At 43.0% G+C, this 14,478-nt stretch overlaps 1 protein-coding gene across 1 annotated transcript in view; it reads left to right on the top strand.

The window, feature by feature from the left end:
* Positions 1-3,803, top strand: part of ELL2 (elongation factor for RNA polymerase II 2) — a 49,074-nt gene extending 45,271 nt beyond the window's left edge. Inside the window, exons 11-12 of the mRNA XM_048931528.1 lie at positions 236-280; positions 411-3,803. Coding sequence (XP_048787485.1) covers positions 236-280; positions 411-527 — 162 coding nt within the window. The 3' untranslated portion in view covers positions 528-3,803. The remainder of the gene's footprint in view (positions 1-235; positions 281-410) is intronic.
* Positions 3,804-14,478: the final 10,675 nt, after the last annotated feature.

Here is a 14,478-nt window from a genome sequence, read left to right as displayed (position 1 = left end):
TCTTCAAACGCATTTTCTTCCTGTTGCTTGTTTACAGATTTAATTGCAGATCTGGGCTGTGTTCTGTGTTTGTTAGTCTGTGTTTTTTTGTGACTCAGAACAGTGATGACTCTTGGATAAGAAAATATCTTGAGTAAAACTTCATTTTAATGCTCTATTTGGTTGTATTTTCTAGTAGTAATGAAATGTTCTTCATATTGCTTTCATGTTTCAATTTTTTTTTTTTTTTGTTAAGATGCTTCATGAGGAAGTCCTAGAAGAGTATCGAAAGATACAACAGGTATGTGTAGCACCAGGTCTGTGGGAGTTATAAACTGTTGGAATGGGCTGATGGCCATTCTTAAGCAAAGGACAGGAAATACTAAACTTCAGATATTTTCATGCCCTAATTTTCTTTTTATCTTTTACAGTCTAGTCCCAACTATCGTGAAGAGAAACACAGATGTGAATATCTCCATAACAAGCTGTCTCACATTAAAAGACTAATAAGTGAATTTGACCAACAGCAATCAGAGTTACGGCACTAGTCTCCTGCTCAGACCAGCATATGTGAATGAATGGAAACTTATTTATTTAAAATTCCATATGAGTTGCTCTAAGATTCTAAGGTTGAACTTTTGCATTACAAAAGTTTTTCAGTATTAGTTTACTTGAGTTGACTACTTCTGTTGTTGATGTTGTTTATATGCATATTTGAAGCTGCTTTCTCTGGTCCCTTTTTTTCTTCAAGACTTATGTTTGTCCATTTAAATCATTTTATCAGTAGGTGCTGGGACCCAGTACATCTACTGTGAAGTTGTGCACATTTTAAGAAAATAGTGTAGCGAACTGAAATACTTTTGGATAAATATAAGGCTATTTTTCTGACCTTTCTTGTTAATGCAAACTCTTTGCCTTAAATGGTAGAAGGTTTAGAAATTTGCACAAAAAAAAACCACAAAAAAAAAAAACAAAAAACAAAAACATTGTTTTGGAGGGTTAAAAAGGTGTTGTATATAAGTCTATATACAGCCCGTCTTTGTTACTAGAGAAATTCATCACTGCAACTTAAACCCCCCATCGCAATGGTTGCCTTAAGGTGTTTGCTTGTGTGTATTTAGTGTAGTTAAATTATTAGCTACACTGCTTCCCGCCTGCTGAAACACCTGGGAAGCACTACATGGCCTACCAGTGTCTGAAAGTGTGTGCCTGTTCTGTGTGTATGCAAAAATGTGTGGGTGTGAGCATGCATGATGAGGAGGGGAAAAAAAAGAAAAAAAAAAGCTGCTACTCCAACTACTCTAAGTAGGCCAGACATCGCTCAGGTTAAAACAACTGACGAGTGTTCCTCTAGAATTTTTTCCTACAAAATTGCTACTTCTATTGTGGAAGATGAGAGCATTTCCATTTCAATAGTTTGTCAGCTTTATTAATGTTGGTAAAAAATTGATACTTTACAAAAAATTAAACAGATATATAGTTTTGGGGCAAGATTATAAAACTAAACATGTAGGCTACCTATTTATATACTGCTATAAAGTATTTTTTGAAGAGAGTTATGCAAAGAAGCTATTGCCTACATGAAATGTATATTTAAAGATTTCTGTCCTGGGTGCCAGGAATATAACAAAGAACAGATGTATTTAACTATGAAATACTGTGATCACAAAACAGCACAAATTTTCATTTCATGCAGTTTTTATTTTATTTTGATTTAAATCATTGCTTGCTTTGTCATGTGAAAACACGGGTTATCTGGTCGGAATAGAGCAAAATCTTACTTTGTCTTATGTTTGTCTTTTCAAAATACAGCCAATTGAAAAGGGAAGCACTATGTTTACAAATATGATTTTGGAATGTTTGCCAAAATAGTGGTAGTATCTCTAATAAACTTTATCTCCAGCATTAAAAAAAAAAAAAAAAAGAGAACAAAAACAAAACAAACAAAACCCACAAAAAAATGCCAACAAAAAAATACCAACAAAAAACAACAACAAAGAAAAACTAATCCAAACTGTTGTATATCATTGTAAACCAGAAAATGTCTGAAAATATGCATTCAAGTAAATGGGAATTTGAATTTTTGCCTTGAATTTGTGGGTTCAGATATCTTGCAGTCGTGAAGACGAACTAGCTTGCAGAGGCATTCCTTTCTGTTGCATGACTTGTATGACATATTTGAGGCCAAGCTGATTCTGGATCCCTTGGCTTAACCTCCACATTTCAAACAGCAATGTGAAGGGATGACCTCTTGCTTAACGGTAAGAGCAGCATTCATCTGGACTCAAACACTGAGGCACACGGACAGCAGTGCCTAAGTCTAAGTGCAGGAGCTTTTGTCTGTGCTGCGTCTGCACTGGATAGCTGGATCTCAACCCAGCTTTCAACAAAATGTCTTCTCAGATTGAAACAATGGAAAGCTTCTTGTAGTGTTTTGGCAGTGCAGTGCTCTTCATCTAAACTGTTTGTACAGATCTTACTTCAGCTGCCGTTGTGAGACATTCAGTACTGGTATACAGCTGTCCTAATGTGTTGTTAGTATTTGTTGTACTACCACTATGTAAAATGAGGTTAGTGTAGTTAACAAATTTTTCTCCTCCTTTTATGTGAAAAGATTGACTCGTATTTGCATGCATCTTCTGGTTTACTACCTGTGTATCTGTTGCAGCTGGAGGTTAATGCTACTTGAGAGGTCCACCACTGTGCATCACCATGAGATCTGACAAGCTACTGTAAAGACCTTAATTGAAGGTTTTGCTCATTTGCATCAAGCATTTCTTAAGCCTTGCAAGTATACCAAACAGCCTATGTAAATTTACGGCACTATTTTGCAATACGTATCTCTTGTTGCCCTTGAGCTGCCATTCCTGTTTGGCAGATGTGGAAGAACCCACTGACTCTAGGCCTGTGACTTTATTGCCCTGCCCCATACAAGTGTCCTGCTTGCTCAGAGGAGCAAGCACTGCAGATGGCGGCATGTTGGCTGGGGATACACTACAACAGGTCTGGAGCAAATGACTGGTGGAGAGGAGCAGACGCTCCTTCTCCTGAAAGGAAGCTGGATCTCACTGCGGTTTCAAACAACATCAAGACATGAGGGGGCATCAGCCCTCTCCAGCTGTCTGGAAAAAAAAATCACAAGTTATGAGGACTGGTTTCCCATGTTATGGTTTGTAGGGGGAAAACGATGCCCAAAGAAAACTTTTTTGAAATAGTAGCTATGCTCTAAACCATCATAGGAGGCAGATCACTGCTGACTGCTTCCAAGTCTTCATTTGATCTTGTCACTAATCAAAAAGTAGAAATATTTGAAAGCGTTTTGTAAAACATGTGTGTAAGTATTGGAAGCAAAGTTGCTTCAATTAGTTTTAAACAACTTGGATTAAAGTGTTGATATCGTAACCTTGTTCATTTGTTAGCTTTCCTTAAACAGTGTTGTTACAACCAGTCTTTCTGGATATGTTAATGGTGATTCATGTGAAGACTTATGGCTACTTTAAACTGCGATTCTTCTCAGAAGTTTTGCTCTGCTCTGTATACCTGAAGGGAAAGGGATATGGCCAGAAGTTCTGTAGTCTTCTTCTGGGGAAGGATGTGGAATTGTTCAAGGGAGGGCAGCATCTGGGAAACATGAAGGCTTACAACAGGACTGTGACTTCCCTTTTGATTCAGAGTACTGTAAAACTTTTTTCAATTGTTTCCATGCAAACTGTATTTAAATTCTGTGCGTGAAACATCTTGGGGCATTCTGTCAATGAACATTTGAGCCATTGTTGCCCTTCTGTTCTGCATCAACTTGAGTTCAATAAAATGTTCACTTTGCAACCCTGAGGTGTGAGGCTGTCCTTGCCTGTCAGTGGCACTGCTTGGGAATGTGGGCAGGGCAGGGAAGTGAGCACCATTCACAGAACAAGGTCGGAGAGCAGGAGAGGCATTGCTGCACCTTCGTGGAGCACCAGGCTGCAGGCTGTCCTTGGCTGGAGAATGACCCATGCTTAGCACAGTTCCTAACCCAAAAAAGTGAAATGTTCACATGCCAATTTGCAGTGGCTCTTTTTCCTACCCTTCTGAGCCTGAAGTTCCTGTCTACTTCTATTTTACATTCACAGCGAAGGGTTCTGGCAAAACACTTTGATATTGAGCACAGTCAGGTGCTTAAGAAGATGGTGAAGATCATGGGGCTTTCCCCAGCCGGTGCATATATGCTAGGGACAGGGGAGGAGGTGGCAGTACTCACAAGAGTCTCACTAATTTTGTGAGCTAGCATTTGTAGCATTTTCTGTGATAGAACGTGCTTGTCTGTTGGTCAGTAGCTATTGGTACAAGATGGCTGCATCATTCTGAACAGTTAATTGTTGGTTGCAGAACTGAGCCATAGATAAAAGTTTTACAAGCTGGTAACTATTTTGCTTCATGTTTCACTGCTTTCTTAACCTTTTTTTAGGATGTGAAAATTCCACATATTTGATAGCCACGTGCATTTCTAGCTGCCGTTCAGGCCTAAATTCCTTAATGCCAAATCAAAACCAAAGTCATACACATGCCACTGCTGAAACCACAAACTGTCTTTGAAATCCTAGAGCCAAAACACTTCTGAGGCTTTCATTTTTAAATATTACTGACCCGGTAAGTTAAATTTGCCATGTCTAAAATCTTACAACTGATGGCACATACAGATGTAGTCATGCACAGAAGTGCATGCAGGAGGATTTCAAGGGATACAGAGATGGTGAAAGGTTTTGAGGGCAAGATGTATGAGGAGCAGCTGAGGGTCCCTAGGTTTGCTCAGCGCAGAGCAGAGGAGCTGAGGGGAGCCCTCATGGTGGCTGCAGCTCCTCACAGGGAGCGGAGGGCAGCACTGAGCTCTGCTGTGTGTGACAGCGACAGGGCCTGAGGGAACGGCATGGAGCTGCGTCAGGGGAGGGCAGCTGGGGGTCAGGGAAAGGGGCTGCACCACAGGGCGGTGGGCACGGAACGGGATGCACAGGGCGGTGGGAGTTCAAGGAACACATGGAGAATGTCCTTGGCACAGGGTTTGGATGTTGGATGGTGCTCTGTGGAGTTGGGAGTTGGATGCAATGATCATTACAGATCCCATCCAACTTGGGCACAGCAGGTTTTCTTATGATTAGATATGATTAAAATTTCAAACTTTTATATACTGCTAATGTGTGATACTAAACAGGACAGGAACTTCCCAGTCCTTCCAAAGCCCAGGAGATGCTCAGGACCCTGGGACTGAGCACTATGGATTTTCTGATAGCTCAACAAACAGAGCCTCCATTAGATCTGGTTTGCTTTGGTGCTCCAACCACCTCAGCACACTGCTCAGAAAATTACTATGGTGTTACAATACCAGCTTGTTTGTAAGGCACTTGTGATCATTATGGAAAAATGCTGAAAACAGCATGCACAAACCTAAACAGACACTTTGGTCTATAGAATTTTCTCATGTATGAGCATGAGTTTTTCTGCTCTCAACAGATAATGAGGTTCCCATGGCTCAGGCTCTCTTGGCTATTTTTTCACATTAACAGAATGTGACTGGATGCTTAAAAGAACTAATGTAATTGCTTGTAATGTGCATGCCATCACTCCAAACTTTATCCTGAACGAGTCTGCTGGGAACTTGATATTCTCATCTTCACCCTGACATTCCCAGGTAAATGTCCAGATTACGGGATAAATCTTTCAGATTTATCTGAAACAACTGATCTCCTTCCCTAAACACAAAGCCCAGAAACAGGGTATGCCTTCCCAGAATCATACCATTGTTTGAGCTGGACAGGACCTTTAAAGGCCCTTGCAGTTGGATCAGGTGCTCAGAGCTCCATCCCACCTGACCTTGAGTTCCTCCACGGATGAGGCATCCACCTCTCTGGGCTTTACTGTGCTTCACTGTGGGTTTCAGTCTTTCACGACTTTGTACCTTCACTGTGCCTGAGCTTTCTCCTCCTTTCTAAACACGGCATCCCTGTGCACAAATTAAGAACACCTTGTAGGTTTGGTGAAATGCATGTTTTCAACGTATTTGTTTTACTAGTAACAATATTGGATACCAGAACCACTCAGCAAAAAAAACCCTGTAAGGACATCTCTTCATAGAGAAGCCAAAAATGCTGATGTGGAGAAGAATAAGCAGAAGTTGAGTTGCTGAGCTACCACTCCAGACAAGGACAGCAACCATTTTGTCACCATCAAATCATCTCCTACTGTCACTACTGTACAATGAGTGCAAGACAGCCCCAGGTAACCCTTAATGATGAATAATCTTTTCCAGTGTACAAAACAAAATGCGAGCTGTTGCCACTACTGTCTGCAGATCCTGCTTTATTTTATGATTTCTAAACATCCATCCAACTCTTTCTGCAGTAAATTGCCTTTACTTGCACATTTTTTCTCACAACACAGTCAAAATTTCACCACACCTGGGTCCTCACAGGTTTAAGTAGTGACAGCAGAGATAAGACAAAGCAAGCAGGACCTTGATCAAAACGCTGCTCATTCCCACAGCATTGAATAAGGCTGACAGTCGGTCACAGACAGAGAGACTGTTCATAAAGCTCCTCCAGCTCTGAGGAGGAGCTTTACCACAGGACAAGATAGTCAGAATGGGGAGCTGGAGGTGACTGCAGTTTTGACATTTGGCAGAGAGGGGTCATAGTGCCTTAGAGGTGGAAGAGGAAGGTTGCCCCTAGAATATCTTGCAGTGCTGTAAGTAGCAGATAAAGATCTTGCAGAAAAATGTGGAGCAGTTCACACAGTTAGCCTTTCAAGATTACTTTAGCACTGGTAAGAGAACAATAGTGTGATGTCTGGGAACAATTGCAATGGCCCAGAGCACAGTTGCTATATGCTTTCCCCGTGAAAGCCACTTTCTACCTACCTGGCAGAAAGGGGCCACAGCTTCATCCTGAAGTGTATTTTCTGACTAGGAAGATATGCATGCATCCCAAGTCAGCATCACCACACCACCTGGGCAGCTGCTGCTCATGCCTTACACTTACCAGGGCCATGGTCTGCACCCAGGCAAGGAGCTGGTGGTAGCAGCACCTGCTTTCCTTCAGCACGACATGTCCATTTGCTCATGTCAGCCATGCTATCAAAATAAGGAAAATACATAAACTACCAATACAGAAACGCCAGAATGTAGGATGCTGACCTCTAAAGCCCTGAGGACCTGAGTAAGACAACACTGTAAAGTATTCCCAACTCACTGCTCTGGAAAGTAGTGCACAGAACAGACTGCCAGCTCCAGCCAAACTCATCATGGAAAGAAGAGCATCAAGGGGCACCCAGGCCTTGACATCTAAGAAGGTGTTTATTTGGTTACCGAACGCTACTGATGACAGTCTTTTGGGCACTGCCCTTCTCCTTCTCACAAAACCTTGCCCTGGAGGGCAATCAGACCCAGGCTGTCTCACCCTCCCTTTCTTGAGAAATCCTTGAGGCTGCATGGAGAGCATCCAACACACTGAAAATTATGGGACAGATGGTGAGAAATACTGAAGTAGAAGAGGAACCTAAGCAGCTACTTCCATGTTAGGGAGTTGGGATGACAGCTGGAGAGCTCAGCAAACCTCAGCAAAGTGGCTGGAACCAAACTGATGTGGTGGCTAGACATCTTCACATCTTGAGTCTAGTCTTCCTGAAACAGCAGAGTCACACTGGCAAGCATTGTAGGCAAACAGACTGATTGCTAAATAGAAGATTTCCATCCTCAGCATCTGTCAGTCAGTGTCAGTTTTTTCAGATTATCTGTAAAGATGTACATATGCATAATCATTCCTTCTACAACTGTTCCCTACGAGCAGGATATCAGAAGAGCTTTCCAGAAGCACAGCAAATTTTCTTCAGTTTTCTGCAAATAGCTGTTGAAAATAAAAAGGAATTTTCACTGGCCATGACTTCTTATTTTAAATAATCAACTTTTCCTATGGGAGAAAAAAGGGTGTTGGGGAGGGGTGAAGGGGGGGGGGGGGGGGGGTGGGGGGGAAGAAAAAGGAAGGAAAGAGAAAAGAAGGGAAGGGAAGGGGAGGCATTGCTGCAACCAGTGGGAAGAGTGCGTGTTTGCTGATCTCCTTGTGACCACACCAGTAGAAGAATTAACTGAGGACTGGAATTAAAAGTTATGGTAGTATGAAGTTCACAGTGTTCTTACACAGTGAATTTTCTTATGTTGACAAAAGAGTATGCCTCAGGTATTGGGCCTTGAGACAAAATGCTCAGGAAGCAGACCAAAACCACCGGCTCTTTCTGATCAGCACTTGAAAATCTCCCATTCACAGGAGAAACAAGTGTGCTCAGAACTGAGGGATGGGTGGAAGAACAATGCTGGAACATAGAAACACGTGTTCCTCAAACCAGCCACCAAAAGCCAGCAGCCATGAGCAGTGTGCTGACCTGACCTTTGGCAGAAGAAGCTGATTTATATAAACACTTTGGAGGGACTCCAGGCTGCACCTGACATCCACCAACTCTCCTGGTGGTCACATTTTTCTAAGCAAGTGCAGAGAAGCTGTTTTTTTTCCTGTGACCTTGGTAGCTCCGAGGTGACTTGCAGAGCTGTGTTTATGCTGTTTCCAATAGTGACCATTGCTCTGATTCCCTTCTGGACTTCTAATAGGGGGAACTGCCATGAGAAATAATCTCAAGAGCTACTACTAGAGTTGCAAGGATATACATGGCATGGAAAGCAAAATAATTGTATGATAGGAAGACGCAGACCTGACTTTGTTTGAATTTGATCCCCTGCATCATCAACTAAGTAAAGAAAACTTGAAACTGGGTTTTCCTTTTCTAACATTTCAAAGAAAACAGGGTGATTTTCTTCCTAAAGAGAATCTGCATCTTTCAGGGTTTATTTCATATTAATTCAATAAATCCCCATAGCAGTGCTGAGAACTGAGCATTAACAATTAAATTTTAGCCATTTTAAAGCAAGGAGCTCATATGAGTATGTAACATTAGAGGAAGGATTTCTATGAAATGACAGCAAGTTAAAGTCTTTGGTGAGTAAATATTGACCACCACCGAGGTGAGCGACGGAAAACAAACACTGAGCCCCGCAAGGGACAGTGCCTCAGTTAGCACAAGGGCAACAATCTCACATCTCCCTGGAGCCTTTGTCCCAGCAGGGTGAAAGGCTCCTGACATGCTGCAAAATCTCTCCCTAGAACCATCCATCCCCAGTCCTGCTGCCTTTGAAGCTGTCATGGAGCATATGTATTTTCTCCTTTCTTTTATTTCTTTTTCTTTTTCTTTTTTTTCTTTTTCTTTTTTTTTTTTTTTTAGGGTGGTGATGCTTTGTTTTGCTGTGTTTTTTTGTTCGTTTTGGTGTTTTTTATTTTTGGGTGGTATTTTTGTGTTTTTTTTTTGTTTTGTTTTGTTTTGGTTTGGTTTGGTTTGGTTTGGTTTTTTTTCAGTGGCGAATAACCCACAGAATCCTCAAGCATCTTTATGGAAGATACCTTTTCCAGATTATTTTTCTTCTCTTATTTCTGAGCAGATAACAGCCTTTCCTTTAGCAGCAGGAAAAAATTTAATTGGAGCATTCATCCTTCTTGGATGCCCCAGTGATAATCAGACAGAAAAGACAAATCTGCAGGAAGTCAGAATTTATTAATTCTAACACCCACAAAAACAACTTTTTTTCAGGTCAAATTGCTTCATTATGTCAAAAGTGACTAATAGCACTTTTTGCCTCTTGCCTCAGCTGTGGAATACTGTCAACAAAAGGAAGTTGTGAATCTGAGAGCATCCAGGCAGAGGAGACCATCCTCACCAAGGAGCTCCTGCCACAATTGGACTCCCATTCAACCAGCAGGAAAGACCCCCACTGCCCTATCACAGAGTATTCAAGTCAACACTGACTTTCTCTCCTTGCTGGATGAAGCACTTTGAGAAGCAAGTAACAAGAAGTGAGATGACTAGAGGAGAAAGAAAATGAGAGCAACAAAATGAAGACAGTCACAAGAATACTTCAACAAGGACACAGCAAGCTGTCCATGCTTCCAGGAGCGAGACTGGGTTAGCTTGCCTTTCTGGGCTACATTGCCAACACCTGGCACACTCCTTGCCAGAATTTAGCCCTTTCCTGTGTTTACTCAGCACAGCCAAGCACAGGGCTGCGTGTTTTTCCAGGGTACAGTGGCAAAATACTGTAACAATACCTACCATTGTTCTTCACTAGGAATGAGCTGAGCCGTGGCTACCACAAGGCTCAGTTTTCCCCAGGCACCCCAAAGTTCAGCCCAAAGATCTGCCAGCAAGATAGCCTCCTGGAAAAGCCTTGCAGGATGTGCAGGCTGTGTCTGAGCCAGGCACGTTGCAAAACCACCTTTGATCTCAATTACATCCCCAAAGCTCTGAGATGATGAGGAAGAAAATTCTGCAGAAAGATTTGCCATGTTTTTTCAGGTCTTAAAACCAACCCAAGCCTGTTTCTCACTAGGCTGGGCAGTGCCTTCATCCTTACCCTGCCTGACCTGCAGCATAGCACTGCGGCTTCCTCTACCCTCTGCTCCAGGCTCTTCTCCTCCAGGTGGGCACCTCACCTGCTTGCTTTGGTGGAGGGAGCTGGGATCTGCTGTCTGATCAGGCAGTCTGCCTTTTTCCCACCACTGGTGTGAAGTTTCTGCAGTTCAAAAGAAAGGGGGTGCTGGATCTGCTATGATTTCAGATTTTCTGCAGAGACTGCCTCTTGTCTGCCCATGGAAAGTTTCCTCCAAACAAAGATGTTTTGAGTCAACGACCCAGTGTTTGCTGAAAAGCACTGCCAGCTCTTTCCGGAGGCATAATGTTATGGAAAGAAAACAGGCCAGGCTGCCTCAGAGAAGGACAGCATGGCTTGTTTGTTAGAGGTCAGCCTGCATCCCGTTCTGCCTCCCTGTGCTCCCAGTGCTCAGGTTTCAAAGCTTCATGGCTGCTCATGTCTCTGCTGCCCAAGGAGCATTCCACATGGCCCACTGTGAGTCAACTGCCGGGACAGGCAAAAAGGCATGGAGAGAACTCAATAGTTTTGACTTAGGAACTGCAAGTGCAGAAGTTTTGCATGAAAATCTTGAGCCTGAGAACATCTTCAGCAAGATTTTGGTCAAAAAAGACATCCAAACTAGGCACAAATCTGGGTACATATCATGAAAGAGACTCACTGTATGGAAGTGGCTGGAGTAATAGGGGCATACTAGGGTCATTTGGAAGGGGAGCTTTTTACATAGCTATTATAAATGGTTTATCCTTATAACAACTCCTGAGCAGAAAAGTTACCCTGATGATCCTTCACACACCTCACCCTGCCTCCACTGCATCTCAGCGTGCAGCACTTCACAACATGGTGCAGCTCCCCGACAAACGCAAGGAAAGCGCTGAATCACTTAATATATTAATTGTGCTTTGTTATTATAATCAGAAAACTCTTCCTGTTTATGCATAGACAAATCAGACAGCTGCACCACTGGTAGCACGAACAGTTCAAGTTGTTGTAGCGTGACGTGCCAGCTTTATGAAGGTGCTCTGGCCCCAGTGGTGCAGGCAATGATGGCTTCCACACAATCATTTTTGCCTTTCTGTTTTCTGCCTGTATACCTGCAGTTTGTGCACTGCTGGAGCAGAGAAACCTAGAAGCTCAACAACACTGCAAATTCCCAGCAGCTTCACACACAAAGCAAACTTTGATGAAGTAAAGAGCACATTGTTTCTCATTGCCCAGAGAGGTTGTGGATGCCCCGTCCCTGGAGGTGTTCAAGGCCAGATTGGATGGGGCCCTGGGCAGCCTGGTCTAGTATTAAATAGGGAGGTAGGTGGTCCTGCATGTGGCAGGGGGTTGGAGATTCATGATCCTTGAGGTCCCTTCCAACCCTGGCCATTCTGTGATTCTGTGATTCTGTTTTCTAGACAAAGTGTTTGGCAGAGCCAAAGAGTTGCGGTGCAAGAGTAAAATTTTGAAGGTGCAGGATTCTTTTATTTCTTCTTTCTAATCCACCTGCTGCAGCATACATAAAATTAACTTGATAGTTTGTTTTTGTGCACTTTCATTGCAACCTGCAGTTGTCTTTACAAAACATAGCTCTTTTCTGTTGCCTTCTCCCATTCCCCACACCTCGCTCCCAAGAAAAGAATCAGGTTTGTATTGAGTGTATGAATCACAGAATCATACAGTCATTTGAGCTGAAAGGAACCATTAAAGGACATCTAGTCCAACTCCCCCACAATGAATAGGGACACCTATAGCTCCATCAGGTTACTCAGAGCCCTGTCCAGGTTGATCTTTACTATCTCCAGGAAGGGGGCATCCTCCACCAATCTGGGCAACCTGTGCCAGTGCTTCAGCATCCTGATTGTAAAAATCTTTTTCCTTATTCCCACTCTAAATCTCCCCTCTTTTAGTTTGAAACCATCTCCTTACTCTGCCACTGCTGCCCCTGCTAAAGAGTCTGTCCCCTTCGTATAGTTCTCCTTTACACATTGAAAGTCTGCTCTCAGGTCACTTTGCAGCCTTTTCTCCAGGCTGAACAGCCCCAGCTCTCTCAGCCTGTCCTCATAGGAAAGATGTCCCATCCATTGGATCATTTTTGTGGCCCTCTTCCAGATGTGCTCCAACAGGTCCATGTCTCTCCTATTCTGAGGACTCCATAGCTGTATGCAGTACTCCAGCTGAGACCTCACCAGTGGAGAGCAGAGAGGCAGGATCAACTCTCTTGACCTGGTGAAAAAGAGTTGAAGTTCATAGGAAAAGTAATTTTAAACGTTCTTATAGAAGTTCCATGGTAATTCAGGCAAAAAATCAAAGAGAAACAAACCAAGACAGGAATTTGCTGCTCTTACATTTCACAAAGAGCAAAACAGGGTCTCCAATCTCTGTCTTATTTTTCCAGATTCCAAGTCCCTGGGAGCTAAACCATGTTTTGCGGACTGACTTGGAGGGGGCTGTGCCCCCATTCAGCAGCTGCATGGGCAGCAATGCCCTGCATGGCTCTGGGGTGGCCCTACTAGGGCACAGAATGCTGGGAAAAACAGAGGCTTTACTTCTTACTTTTTGGGAATCCCAATAGGAAGCAGAGGAGTAACATAGAGACAAGTTGTGGCAATTGTTAATCCTAGCCACCACAAACCAGGAACTTTCACGTGAGAGTGCATGGAAGTCTGCAGAGCTTTGTAACTGGCCTCTGGGTTTTTGCATGTGGTATCTTTTCTGTTCAAGGCTCAATTACAGATTGAGTTCCAGATCTCGGTGGCTAATATACATAAATATCTTCTGCACAAACAAATTGAGGCAAGGCTGATGTTCTCCACTTGGGCTGCTGAGGGGTATTGTCAGGTCAGGTCGTGGAGATGCCCACTAGTAAAGCAATTATGGCAATTCAACCTTCATCATTTATTTATCATGAAAAACACTTTTCTTTCTCCTGATTCCAGTTAGGAGTAAAAGGAGACACCACCACCGACTGTACCCTCTGATTTCTCCCTGTTAAAGGCATTTGTCACTGTGATGCTGAGTGACACATTACCTTTTTACTGCAGCTCCAGGCTTTACACAAAGCACACTCTGACATGCTTGTGCTTTCTGAATGTACAAAATGCTTGTCACCTTGGAAAGGCACAACATTTTCTGTCTAATATATTTAACAAGAAGTCATTTTCTCGGTAATAATAAATCTCTAGACTACAAAAAAATCCCTCTATAATACAAAAAGTAATAAGTAAATAAATAAATAAATACAAGTCGTTCAGCCTGCATATTGCCAATCTCTAGTGGATACAGCATGTTTTCTTCTGTGCTTTTGAGGATGTTAAATCATTTTAAAATTGCCTGTAAGGACGTCTTGTGCCTTGGCTCTGTAAAGGATTATTGCACTTGGAAACAAAAAAGCAAAGGCACAGCCTTTGTCCCACACAAACGTCAGAAGGCACCACACCTGGCTTCAGCAGAAAGCATTTCCTGGGTGTGACTCCCAGCTGAGAGTTTCTTCTCTGTGGGAACTGCAGGTGGTCTGGGGCATGGCACACAGGTGTACAACTGCCCAGGCACAGAAATGTAAACGGCACTGCAGCTTTCTGTTGCGGTGAGGAGCAAGGTGGGTGTATTGTGTTGCTGGAGTCCCTTCGCACCACCCCACACCATCCCCACACCCTCCTTCAACAGGAGAATAAAATCTGCCTGATGTCATTGAATCACAGAGTCCTCTAAGCTGGAAAAGACCTTCAAGACCAACCTGACCTACCAAGTCCTGTCACTAAATCATGTCCCTTGCTGACATGTCCACACATCTCTGAAGTCCCCTTAAAGGACTCTGTAACTACCCTGGGCAGCCCATTGCAATGCTTAACCAACCTCCTCATGAAAAAAATTCTTCTTAAAGCCAGTTGAAACCCTCCCTGGTGCAACCTGGGACTGTAATGTTCTCAGCATGCCCCCACTTCACTGTAACTCTCTTCTATTACGAAATCCAGAGTACTAACCTACTACTCTCACCACTAGCAGACTGGCTTTCCATGTCT

This window comes from Lagopus muta, chromosome Z (genome assembly GCF_023343835.1).
Source record: "Lagopus muta isolate bLagMut1 chromosome Z, bLagMut1 primary, whole genome shotgun sequence".
NCBI lineage: Eukaryota > Metazoa > Chordata > Aves > Galliformes > Phasianidae > Lagopus > Lagopus muta.
The sequence above is the reverse complement of the archived record's forward strand: the minus strand, read 5'-3'. Positions and strand labels throughout refer to the sequence as shown.